This window comes from Triticum aestivum, chromosome 2B (genome assembly GCF_018294505.1).
Source record: "Triticum aestivum cultivar Chinese Spring chromosome 2B, IWGSC CS RefSeq v2.1, whole genome shotgun sequence".
In the NCBI taxonomy this organism is placed as follows: Eukaryota; Viridiplantae; Streptophyta; class Magnoliopsida; order Poales; family Poaceae; genus Triticum; species Triticum aestivum.
Window position 1 is genome coordinate 382,891,315 of NC_057798.1, and position 12,263 is coordinate 382,903,577.

Sequence of the window (12,263 nt, forward strand, 5' to 3'; positions counted from 1 at the left end):
TCATTAGATAGTATAACCTCACCCTCCCTAGAACCAAAACCATCAATTTATATACGTCTTGAATTTACCAGCTACTGATCCACTAAGTCGGCTTGAAAATTCAATAAGGGTAGGATGAGTATGATAACGTCAGAAGAACACAATGAGTCCCGAAGAAGCTCGTTGTCTGGGGTACTAGAGGATCTCTCCAGGAAAGAAAGAGGACAATAGGGCGGACACATTGAAACAAGTGGACACATGAGCCAGATAACAATGTCCCCTGTTGCAACGCATGAGTATTTGTGCTAGTACTACCTATAATACTACCATTACGATCAGCCTCATATCAAACGGGCTATTTGTCGTTACACCGGTACCGGCGTCACTCTATTCGCTTGGCGCCTCTCACCGCACACACCGATTTGCATTTAAGGAAGCCGACATATGGACTCCAGGACCAAAGAAGCTCGACGTGTCATTCCCTTTTACGTTCTGGCGGGCCACACCTCCACTGACAGCCAATCCTCGCGTGCCACGTTTTGTAGGTATTGCTATGTGTACCGGGAGGTGTACACGCAGTAAGAGGACACCAAACCCTAGCCTTTTTGCTCTCCCACTGCTCGCCCCTCCTGCTCGGCTGCTGCTTCCCCACACCGCCCAGGTAGCTCCACCGCCGGTGGCTCGCTATACCCACCACCTCCGCCGCTTCCTTCCTCCTCGTGCAGGGGAGGTGCAGAAACACCCTAGATCTCTCCCGCGAGCGCGCATGGCGTCCTCCTCCGATGAGCAGCCCAAGCCGCCCGAGCCTCCCGCGGCCGCCGTGGCTGTGGCCACCGCCGCGCCGCAGTCCCACGCAGAGTGGGCCGCCTCGATGCAGGCGTTCTACGCCTCCGGGGGGCATCCCTACGCCGCCTGGCCCGCGCAGGTACGAGATTGCCCAATTTTGGGCCGGACGAGGAGGGGAAAGGCCGGGTGTTCTGACTAGGTTTTTGCTTTTCCTCTGATTCAGCACCTGATGGCGGCGGCGGCGGCCTCAGGGACATCGTACGGCGCGCCGGTGCCGTTCCCCATGTACCACCCGGGGGCCGCGATGGCGTACTACGCCCACGCGTCCATGGCCGCGGTGAGTGCACGAGTCTCCGTTTGGTTGGATATAAACGTTTCTAGTCAGTTTCGTGCTCAATCGGGGGAATTGGACTTGGATTTGGCGGGATTTTTGGTGGTGAAATCGTTGCCTCTGCGCAGGGTGTTCCTTACCCGACTGCTGAAGCTGTTGCTGCCGCCGCCGCTGCGCCAGTTGTGGCAGAAGGGAAGGGCAAGGCTAAGGGCGGTGGCCTGTCTTCTGAGAAGGGCAGTTCTGCTGCGCCCTCTGGCGACGACGCTTCGCAGAGGTACTTTTTTCTTTTCCCTCACTTATCTGTTAATGTAGTTTTTTTTTAATTTAGGATTTAAATTTTCTTGTGCAGCTGTGACAGCGGCAGCGACGAGTCCTCAGACACGAGAGATTATGACACTGACCAAAAGGTACAGAAGAACTTACTGTGACGCAAGGGAGCATTTTAAAGTTGCTTGTTTTCTTTTGCAATTACTATGTTTATGACTTTATTATGTGCTTTATATTGGCTCTCTTCAGGATTCGTCTGCACCTAAGAAGAGGAAATCTGGTAATACCTCAGCGGAAGGTGGGTCATCAGAATGCTCAACTATGTGGTAGCTTTGTTGTTCCTTTAGAAGATTGAATAATTACATTGGTATTTGCCAGGTGAACCGTCTCAAGCTGCTGCTGTTCCATATGCTGCTGTCGAGTCACCGTATCAGTTGAAGGGGAGGTCTGCCTCGAAGCTTCCAGTTTCTGCGCCTGGGCGGGCAGCACTTCCCAATGCCACGCCAAATCTGAACATAGGGATTGATCTTTGGAGTGCTTCTCAATCCTTAGCTGTGATCCCAGTGCAGGGGGAAGCAAATCCTGGGTTGGCCCTTGCCCGATGTGATGGTGTTGGTCAGCTGGTATGGATTTTTTTCCTTCTAATTTTTATGACAGCATCCAGAAAGTGATTTTTCGATGTGTGCCTGTTTTGGAATGCCTCGAAAGTGACGGCGTGAATGGCTTTTGTCTTACAATACATGTTTAAAGACCATGTTTCTGGGAATAAAATTCTATGAGACCAGGTCTCACGGGCCGGGCCAGCACGTGAGACCTCTCCCGATGGATGACACGTCACGATGCCAATCCCAAAGCACATGTAATCCCACTTTGCCTAATTACCCATTCCCGACTCCAATCACGCATACGTATCCTAAAGTGTTGTATGGGATACCTACAACTCGCACCCCATGAGCTAGGGCTCACATGCTGCTCTCGTGCATGGTGGCGCCGGATGACCTCGTCGCCGGCTGCTGCACGGTACTACGCAACCAAGACTTGTCGTCGATGGCCACGCCGAACCACCTCGTCGCTAGCGGCCGCGTGGCTTCATGCTACCACGACTCCTAGCCATGGTCGCTCCAAAGGATCTCATTGCCGGTGGTCGTGTGGCACGATCCTATGCTGACTTATCATCCATGGCTGTACCGAAAGACCTCGCCGCCGGTAGACGTGTAGTGGTAACCGTGCGACAAGATGCATCCAGCTGCTATGTGACGCCGCACTCGTCCAAGACGGCGAACTCCCGGCCGGTGGTTCTAGTGTCAGCTAATTCAGCTAATTAATACGCCATGTTCGTCTAGGACTCTTCCACTCCCGGTGAGTGATCCATGCAAAGCTAGGCTGGTTGAGCGAGTACAGTAGTTCACTGGTTACACCAATCTTCAGATAGCTCATACTGAAACTTGAAAGTAATTAATCTACTAACTATGAAGGTTATACAACTCCAAAGCCAAGAAGAACATATGGTGGCCATGCACCAACACATCGCCGCGCTTGAAGCAGGAAAGGAATGTGTTGATGACGAGCAGCTGCATACGTCTTGACACCCGGCGGCATTGAGGAGTTAGTCCCGCCCTCGGCGAGGACGTGTTGGTGCGTGACCACCATCAACAAGGAGTAGTCTTCCAGCGTAGCCGCCGTCGACGAGGTGTCCGCGCAGGCATCAGCGTCTTGGCGCGTGACTACGACGAACATAAAGTCCGCCCAGCCAGCAACGCCGGCGGCGAGGTCTTCCAGCGTGGGCACTGACAGGAAGTCTCCACATGGTCATCTCGCGCGGATGCTGGTGACGAGATCATTCGGCACGACCATGGACGAGTAGTTGTCAATGTGTCGTTCCGAGCGGCCGCAGGCGACGAGGTCCTTTTGCTTGGCCGTCATCAACGAGAGGGAGAACAAGCAAATCCTAAATCACTGTGTACTTGTGTACGTATATGTACCTGTTCAAGTGTAGGAATTGCATTCAGGATTTTGGAAATTAATGGGCAAAGTGGGAGTAGCTCTTTAAGATTGTGAATGCCACGTGTCATCCATCGGGGCGGATCTCACGTGCTGGCCTGTGAGACCTGGTCTCATAGATCCCCCCCCCCCCCCCCATGTTTCTGTATTACTTATCTGATTCTACTGCTCTTAATCATTCCTATTTTGGCAGGATGAGCGTGAAATTAAGAGGGAGAGGCGAAAACAATCTAATAGGGAGTCTGCGAGGAGATCAAGGTTACGCAAGCAGGTAGTAATGGAAATATTACACCTCATTGCAAAAATGCATGTGAACAATAAATGCTGCTGCTTCTTTTCATTTCTTAACTTGTATCAATTATGCTGGTACTAGTGATGAACCTGGAAAACACTTATTTTTACCGTGAAAGGAACTTGGAGACTTAAACTATGATACTGCAGTTTTATGCCAAAAATTACTGTACCCAGGTTTCCCTACTGTTGGTATTGTTAAGCATATTGAAAACATGAGCAGTTGCACAGTGTGATAACTCTTCGGCAGCAGCAGTCACACATGCCTGCAGTAGCATGCAGAAGAGATAGGGAGCAATTAGTTTGTCGGATAGGAGATTAGTAGTATGCTAACCTTATCTTTTGTCTATTATCCTTTAGCTATGTTTTTGATCTGTGTTATATCTGCCATCTCTCTATTCAGCAAATGGCTTAAGAAAGTTCCAGATCCACTATGTACCTCTCTTCTGAATCTCTTGTGCCTGCCAAGTGAATTTCATTGCTTAGCATTTGTCCTAAAATTATCACTGTTCGACGTCTCTGATGGTTGTTTTAACCTGCAGTGTACTAGTGCATGTCATAATACTCCCTCCGTTCCACAAAACACTTAATACTAAGTTAAACTATAAAAAGTTTGACCAAGTTTATAGAGAAAAATATCTACATCTAGAATATCAAATATTCCCTCTATCCTGAAATATAATATCAGTTTTGACACTATTAGATACATCGAGACGCATATTCATATTGTATATATTTGATACTGTAAATATAAATAGTTCTTTCGATTAACTTGGTTGATCTTTGTAAAGCTTGAGTTTTAAAAATATCTGTATGCACTACATTATGGAACTGAGGGAGCATGATTTAGCTTTATTGTGTATTTTCTAAAATCGGTTTCAGCATACCGCGTTCAAAATTCAGTAGAGTAGAAGTAGCATATGTAACAGGCCCCCCTTTTTTTAGGTTTGGTATTCACCTCTACGGAGGAAGCATACAAAACCACAAAGAGGATGGATATGCATCATGCATTCATCATTTTAGTTAATTGTCAAGTTAAATATAACAGTGGATTAGGGAGTTAGATGAGGAACCTGCAAAAAAACTACCTTCTCAACTGGATGCTGCCATATTACTGGCAGGAGGGATTTAGTGCGCCATCTTGCTGTTGGAGGCCACAGGAAGGATTTGGCATGATCTCGCCTCCTCACCAGATGCTGCCTTGTTGCAGTTGAATGGTCACAGTTCACCACGAGCCACCAGTTGATGGGTCAGTCAAGTAATGATATGCACATGCAGACATGCTAGTGTTTGGATTCTAGGTGGGCTTGACTTTTATCACCTGAATCACCGAGCTATTCCTTATGCATTGCAAAGCCCAGTAGTTCAATAAATGTGGGTTGCCTAATATAAAATTTGTATTCTGGTCATGCTAGTTTCTTGTACTTAGAAAATAAGCTGAATACTACATATCAAATCAGGCAATTTTCTTACAACTGCAGGCATAGCAGTTTTTGACTGGGCTGCCTATCCTTCCCACACATTTTGAAATGTTTGTTGTACTGAAACTCAGTCACAATTGCCGTCAAAATTGCCTTTCAGGGATGACACCAGTTGTGACAGCTGCATAAAAGCTACACTTTCTGTTTTGTAAGGGGAATACTGAAGAGTGAGTAGATGCAGAACGGAATATTGAACATTCATGTTGTTTTGCACTTCAAGTAAAAGAAATGGCCCACAAATGTGCAATTACCCCCTTGAATTTTTTGGTTTGTTGCTTAACCACCTGAACTTCCAACACTTGGCACTTCATCCTTTGAGTTTGTTTTGGGAGTGGTTTCAACATCGTGGCCATCATGTAACTGAAATCGGTCGCAGGGGGAAGTTCAGGGTGGTAAGAGCATCTACAACTGGAATGGGATAATTTGACCCCTTATAACTCGGACGCGTCCGGATGGTGTCTGCGCGTGTCCTTTTTGAACCCTCATTTGTCCGGGCACGCAGCCATGTCGCCCAAATTGTCCAGTCAAATGCCTATGATTGGCGGGGATGGAGAGAAAGAGAGAAGAATGAATAAAGAAAGAGATAAAGTGGTCCGGGGTGGACTGCGTCCGACGTGGCGGATTGCCAGAACATGTCCAGACACCCTCATATCATCCCCACATGCGGGAGTTTGAGGCTCTCCTGTTTGGACCCTGTCCGCCCAGACATAATGAGGGCAGTTTGAGGGGTCAGGTTGTAGATGCTCCAAGTGGACAAAGAGAAGTTAGGGGTGAAGAGTTGACACTCATAATATCTCAGAAGGGTAAAACGGACTTAAAACTATTGGTGATAGTTGCATATTTGCTATATATTTCACCTCTAGAATTTGGTCCAGGCAGCTAAATTTTTGTTGATTTCTTACTTGCATGTTTCCATTGATGAGGTGTGCATGCAACCGCAGTAGAAGAAATTTAGAGATGACACCAGGAATTTTGTTGTAAAACATAATTCGAACTCTGAAAATCAGCTTCATAAAAGCATAATCTATCCCCTTTGAAATTTTGTTGATGGGGGAAGGTGCTGACCATCTCTTTTTCTACTCTCCTCTGGAATGCCATCACACACAGCCATGAATAGCATGACTAAGCAAAGCTGGACATAGTGACTTGCTGGGAAATAAAATTACTATTCCCTTTGAATCCTTTGCGGTGGCATCTTAGTACTTACATTTGCAAAAAAGGTCCTAATTATAAGTAATCCTTTTGCGTTGACATGATTCTTTCCACTGTTTTATCAGCAAGAGTGCGAGGAATTATCCAGGAAGGTTGCTGAGCTGACAACAGAGAACAACGCCCTCAGAACTGAGCTTGACCAGCTTAAGAAGGCCTGTGAAGATATGGAAGCACAAAATGCACGACTAATGGTGAGCACATGGCACTCTGCCCATACTTTGCCATATATACATATGAGGAATGCCAATTTCATTCTTGGTAGTACTTGCCCTGACGGTATTCTAACTCTGAATGGTGAAATGATTCAGTCTCAGGAACCTGCTGCGGTCACAACCACACTGGGCATGAGCATCGCAGCGCCCAAAGTGCAGCAGCACGATGATGAGGGTAAGCTTCATAAGAAGGCTAATAATAACAGCAACGGGAAGTACGTAGGTGGCAGCCGCAAACTGGAGGCTAACCCTAGGTGAGAGACCCCACGAGGGAGTGACAGAGATGAGATGTGGTGTTCCTTTATCTAACCATAACACCCATCATCGATTCAGTGTGCTTTTTAGCAAAGATGATGTTTTAGTCCACTTCTCACAGCCCTGTAGAGTTGCCCCGTCGCAGCCATGTATTATTTATGGCTCGTCGCCGAGAAGAATGTGTAAACTGATTGGTGTACCTAGAGCTTAGAAATTTTATGTTTGCTAACTTTTCATGAGGATTCATATAACCTGCAAATTTGATGGCCTGATCGGCTGATCATATGCGTAACAAATAACCTTTACATTACGTCTCGCACTTCCTCTAACAAGTTCTTTTTTTTTTGAGGGGAAATGCCCTTGGGCGCAATATATTATTTTCAAATAACATTTACATTGAAGATGATGTGTGGAAAAATAAAGCTAGGACGATCACCGTCCTCAAAAACTACTTCCTCTGTTTCAAAATAAGTGTATCAACTTTGTACTAAATTTAGTATAAATTTGTATTAAGGTTGAGACACTTTTTTGGGACGGAGGGAGTACAACTTTAGAATCATAACCATGCCTAGCTAAATTATGTGCAACCCTATTGGCGTTACTAGGACAGTGCTGGAAGCTAACCGTACCTAATCTTGTTGCTTGCTGGAAACAATCTATGGACAGTGCTGAAAGCTAACTGTACCTAGTCTTGTTGCTTGCTGGAAACAATCTTCAAGTATTGCTGTAGCCGAGCTCAAAACTTCAAGCTCAAAACTTCATTCACGCCAGTGCAAGCTTGAATTAATTCCAGTGAATTAGACTCCCATGATAACATCGTTGCATCCTATATTTTCAAGCATTATCAAACCTTTTCGCACAGCTATTATTTCAGCTGTGCTAGCATCATACACATTATTCACAAGCCATGAGCCACCTGCTACTGCCCTACTTGCAATTTCGAATCACTGCTGCTGCTCCCGACCCATCTTGAAAAAAAAAATGCGTCCACGTTCATTTTGTAGCTGTCAGCCGAAGGTTTCTGCAATGGTAGTCCACATTCATCTTGTAGCTGCCGGCCGAAGGTTGGTATTTTATGTGGCTGTATCACGCTCTGAGTCGCTGCAAAGTTTGATTTGATTGCGCTGATAGTGAATGCTGTCCTGCCAGGCGAAGCCACTGGGTGTTCTTTTACAAATTCTCTCCTCTGCCATCATATATACCAAGCGTTCACATCCATGAATAAATCAAAGTTGAACAAAACCATTAGAATGAAATCTACTTCATCGGTTCATCCCTTTTAGTTTCTTGGGGCTATCCTAGGAATTTGAACCAGCCCACTGCCCAATTAACGCACTTGTTTTTTCTCTTGAAAAAATAGGTTAGCTGTGTTTAAAAGAAATGAATGAACTGGCTTACAGCAACAACCCACGCGCATGCACGCGCGCCCCTCGCTGAAGCTTCTTGGAAATTCAAAAATAACGCTCGCAAATCTGTCCGGATTTGCCGAAAAAGGGAATTCCCTTCAGGATTTTTTATAAGGAAAAGTCAAGCAATATAACTTAAGAAAATGTTTAGACTCGGCGTGCCGGCCGAGTATTGCGCCGGTCCTGTGCGAGCCATCTAATCCCTTCAAATCGTGTGCCTCACAGGCGAACCAACCTGTGGTTGGATGGTTAGAAAGACTGTGGTATCCCCAGCCCACCAGGATTCAAATTCTGGGCCGAGTATTGCGCCGGTCTTGTGCGAGCCATCTGATCCCTTCAAATCGTGTGCCTCACAGGCGAACCAACCTGTGGTTGGATGGTTAGAGAGACTGTGGTATCCCCAGCCCACCAGGATTCAAAGCCTAGTGCTCGCATTTATTCTTGGATTTATTTCAGGATTTCCGGCGATGCACATTCAGTGGGAGGAGACGTTCCCGTCGACGACGAGGCGTCTACGGTGACTTCATAAATTTCAACCCGTCGACGACGAGGCGTCTACGGTGACTTCATAAATTTCAAGATGATATGTCGGCTCAGTCTTTCGGAGGCGCTCATAGGGGTAGGGCGTGTGTGTATGCGTTCTTAGGGGTGAGTGTATGCGCGTGTATATGAGCGCTTGTGTCAGTACTGATGTTCAAAAAAAATCGTGTGCCTCACACGCCCGCGCTGGAAGGGGCCCACGCACTGCAACTTGACCTTATCTATTCATGGACGCTCCCATCCGCTCGCTTGTCTTCCTCGCGAAACGTAATTTTCTCCTATTCTTCTTCCCCATCGCACTAGACGCCATCGCTCCAGCCGTTCTAGTGTCGCTGCACTCCGAGGCCATGGTTGCCGCCACCGGCGACCCTACAGCAGACTGAGCACATGGTTCTTCTATAGGACAACGACATACTCAGCCACATCTTTTTGCGCTTTTGCTGCAACCAGCACCGCTGGAAGCTACAAGCAGCGCAGGGGAAGCTTGTACCGTCCTGGATTTTGCTACAACCAGGCAAAGGGGAGCGTGGCCGGCGATGACAACACCATGATTTTTGCTGCAACGGGCAACGAGGGAAGCTACCATCGACTGCCGGATTTGCTACAACTAGGAAGACGGTGAAGTGTGGTCGGCGACGACGGGCTGCAAAGTTGTTGCTACCGGCACCGGAAAAGCTACCACCGGCGACCGAATTTGCTACAACCAGCGAGCGATGGTGCGACGAGCGGCGACATGGGGTGACCACGACGACCAGGATTTGCTACAACCGGTGATGTTTTTGCTGCCATCGTGGTGACCGAGTACTAGAAGCGGTGCGGCGACGGGGAACTACGACCTCGATGACGGATATTGGAGCGGGCATGATCGATGCGGATGCTGCAACCGTTCGGGGAAAAGCTCCAACCTCGATTGACAAAGCTTCATCCGTCGGGGAAAAGCTTCAACCTCGGAGGAAAAAGCTTCAACCTTCAGGATAGAAGTTGCTTCCAATGGGAGATGAACGGAACTGCGAATGGAGGAGATGGGGCGCGCGCATGCAAGAGGATGCCGCGATCGTGGCCAGAGACCTACGTGCTGGTGGTGCGGGCGGGGGCTGGTGGTATGGGCGCCCATCGCATAGGAGAACGAGATCTATAGGGGGAAGAAGTTACAAGTAGTTTGACTCGCAGGGGAAGAGGTTTTAATCTGACGGATGCGAGTCCTCCAATCGAACGATATTCATGCGACCAGCGAAAGCCTGCGCCGGTCGACCGGCGCAGATCACTGCCCTATAATTTAGTGAGCGGAATTGATCTCGCACCGGAGCTCACGCGTGTGCACTCACTCGCATGCATGCACGACCTGCTCCATTTCTCTTTTTTTGCCGCTGTTCGTGCATGCAAAGCTGACTTAATTCCTAAGGATCCCATTTAACTAGCTAGCCAAATCAGCGGTCGTGCATGTCCCTTCTTCATACCATCCATCAGCCATGTTCATTACTCCATCCCATCTAAATTAGGAGCGCAGCCCACAAATCCATTTGTAGCATCCGCATGTCCCTCCTCCTTTAGAGTTTTTCTCGATTTAATTGAAACTTGCATCAACCACTCGATTTCTGGAGTTGATTTCTTCGTTCCCTTATTTCCTGGTTCTCGAGGCTTGTTGATAGGTAATTTGTGAAGGTATATAAAGGAGTTTACTGCATAGCGACCGCTCGCGGGAGCGAGCAATCCCCACACGCAGAGTGCTCCGTCCCGAGCAGCTGGCTGCTTTTGTCAGTGTCAGGACCTAGCTAGAACTGTCACCGAATTCTCACAAGAACCGAGAGAAACACTCAATTTGTTGGGGAATTTGAGAGCAGTTTCATTCAGATCTGAGGAAAAGTAGCTAGGGTTTCGCCAACTGGAACACGACGACTACAAGGGCCAAGCCCAGATACACACTCCATGCCTCTCCACAAGCCGTGGAGGGTTTAAATAGGGAGTACAGAGAGTAAAAGTCGACAGCGACAAGATCAGCGAGGACAACTAACGCGGTAACTTTTAAAAAGTAAGATCACAAGGCTTGGAACCATCCAGATGGAGATCTACGGCTGAGGGTGCGTCGCTGAAGCGAAGTGGTAGGTGACTCCAGGCTTCCTTGGATTGAAGATCGATGGTTGACAAGCTCCTAGGCAAACTGAAATGGTATTGTGCTGAATCAGATGATCCTCAATAGTTCCCAGGCCTGACAATTCCTCCCGGCGAAGATCAGACTTGCCCTCAAGGATAGAAATCTGGAAATTTTTTATGAATGAACACCGCATCATCCCAGGTAGCATTTTCCACGGGTAGGTTGAGCCACTTGATACACCATTGTACCACTAGAATGCTGATGTCCCCCTGAACTCTTGGAATCAGTTTCTTCTCGAGCAGCGCTTCTGGCCGTATGAGAATGTTGCCGTGTTCATCTAGCAATGGCAAGTTGGCATTTGGTACAGCTTCTGGGCCAATGTGCTTCTTGAGTTGACTGACATGAAAGGTTGGGTGGAGTTGGCAGCCATCAGGCAGGAGTAGCCTGTAAGCAACAACTTCAATTTTCTCCATCACTCTGAAGGGCTCATAATACTTGGAGTGGAGTTTTAGGTGTCTGTGTATACTCAAGCTGGTGTGTCTTTAAGGTTGCAGTTTTACATACACCATATCTCCAACAATAAGCTGTCTTTCAAATCTCTTCTTGTCAGCAAAATATTTCATTCTTTCTTGTGCTTTGAGCAGATTATCCTTGATCTGTTGTGCTATTGTGCCCTGTCCAGTAGAGCTTGGTGGTCCTCTCCTTACACTAGTGGTAACATTAGTTCAACAATCAGGGGAGGAGGTCTGGCATATAGGGCTTGGAAAGGAGTCATTTTCAGGGATGTATAAAAAGTGGTGTTGTACCACCATTCAGCCATAGAAAGCCAAGTGTGCCACTTCTTGGGATGAGCAAAAGCCATGCATCTTAGGTAGTTTTCCAGACATTGATTTACTCTCTCAGTCTGGCCACCTGATTGAGGGTGGTAGGAAGTGCTCATGTGTAGTTTAACTCCCATTTTGTTGAACATATGTTGCCAGATATGACTTGTAAATATCTTGTCTCTATCAGTGACCATAACAGTAGGCTGTCCATGGAGCCTGAATATGTTATCAGCAAAGGCTTGAGCTACTGTTTTAACAGTGATGGGGTGTCTCATTGCTACAAAATGAGCATACTTGGTAAATCTGTCAACAAACCAATATCATGTCTTTGTGTTCAGATTTAGGTAATCCTTCAACAGAATCCATGCTAATGTGAGTCCAAGCAAGGTCTGGAACTGGGAGAGGTTGCAACAAGCTAGGAGGGTGTACATGTTGTGCTTTGTTCAGTTGGTACACAGGACACTATTGCACAAATGTTTGCACTGCTTTCCTCATTCCAGGGCAAGTAAACAAAATTTTCAATCTGAGAATGTCCTCCTAATTTAGACTTGTGAAAAGAAGTGAGCTGGGAATTTCTTAGTGCACT

At 47.2% G+C, this 12,263-nt stretch overlaps 1 protein-coding gene across 2 annotated transcripts; it reads left to right on the forward strand.

The window, feature by feature from the left end:
- The first annotated feature begins 540 nt into the window (after positions 1-540).
- On the forward strand, positions 541-7,125 carry LOC543188 (DNA-binding protein EMBP-1-like). Of its 2 annotated transcripts, none has more exons than XR_006420964.1 (9): positions 541-904; positions 989-1,102; positions 1,225-1,370; positions 1,446-1,503; positions 1,613-1,661; positions 1,742-1,986; positions 3,558-3,635; positions 4,777-4,956; positions 6,414-6,533. XR_006420964.1 is itself a non-coding variant. In XM_044467949.1 (9 exons), exons 1-9 carry the CDS (start codon positions 746-748, stop codon positions 6,816-6,818), a joined length of 1,137 nt encoding a protein of 378 aa, XP_044323884.1. In that variant the 5' UTR covers positions 556-745; the 3' UTR covers positions 6,819-7,125. The 2 variants fall into 2 exon arrangements, 1 of the variants encoding a protein (XP_044323884.1); XM_044467949.1 differs by lacking the exon at positions 4,777-4,956 and adding an exon at positions 6,657-7,125 and having other exon boundaries at positions 556-904; positions 6,414-6,539.
- Positions 7,126-12,263: the final 5,138 nt, after the last annotated feature.

Bases quoted from the DNA above. Each gene is read 5' to 3' on its own strand.
- LOC543188 (XM_044467949.1), top strand. From the start codon at position 746: ATGGCGTCCTCCTCCGATGAGCAGCCCAAGCCGCCCGAGCCTCCCGCG. The intron at 1,103-1,224 runs GTGAGTGCACGA...GCCTCTGCGCAG, and splicing joins CCCACGCGTCCATGGCCGCG to GGTGTTCCTTACCCGACTGC. The intron at 1,504-1,612 runs GTACAGAAGAAC...GGCTCTCTTCAG, and splicing joins ATTATGACACTGACCAAAAG to GATTCGTCTGCACCTAAGAA.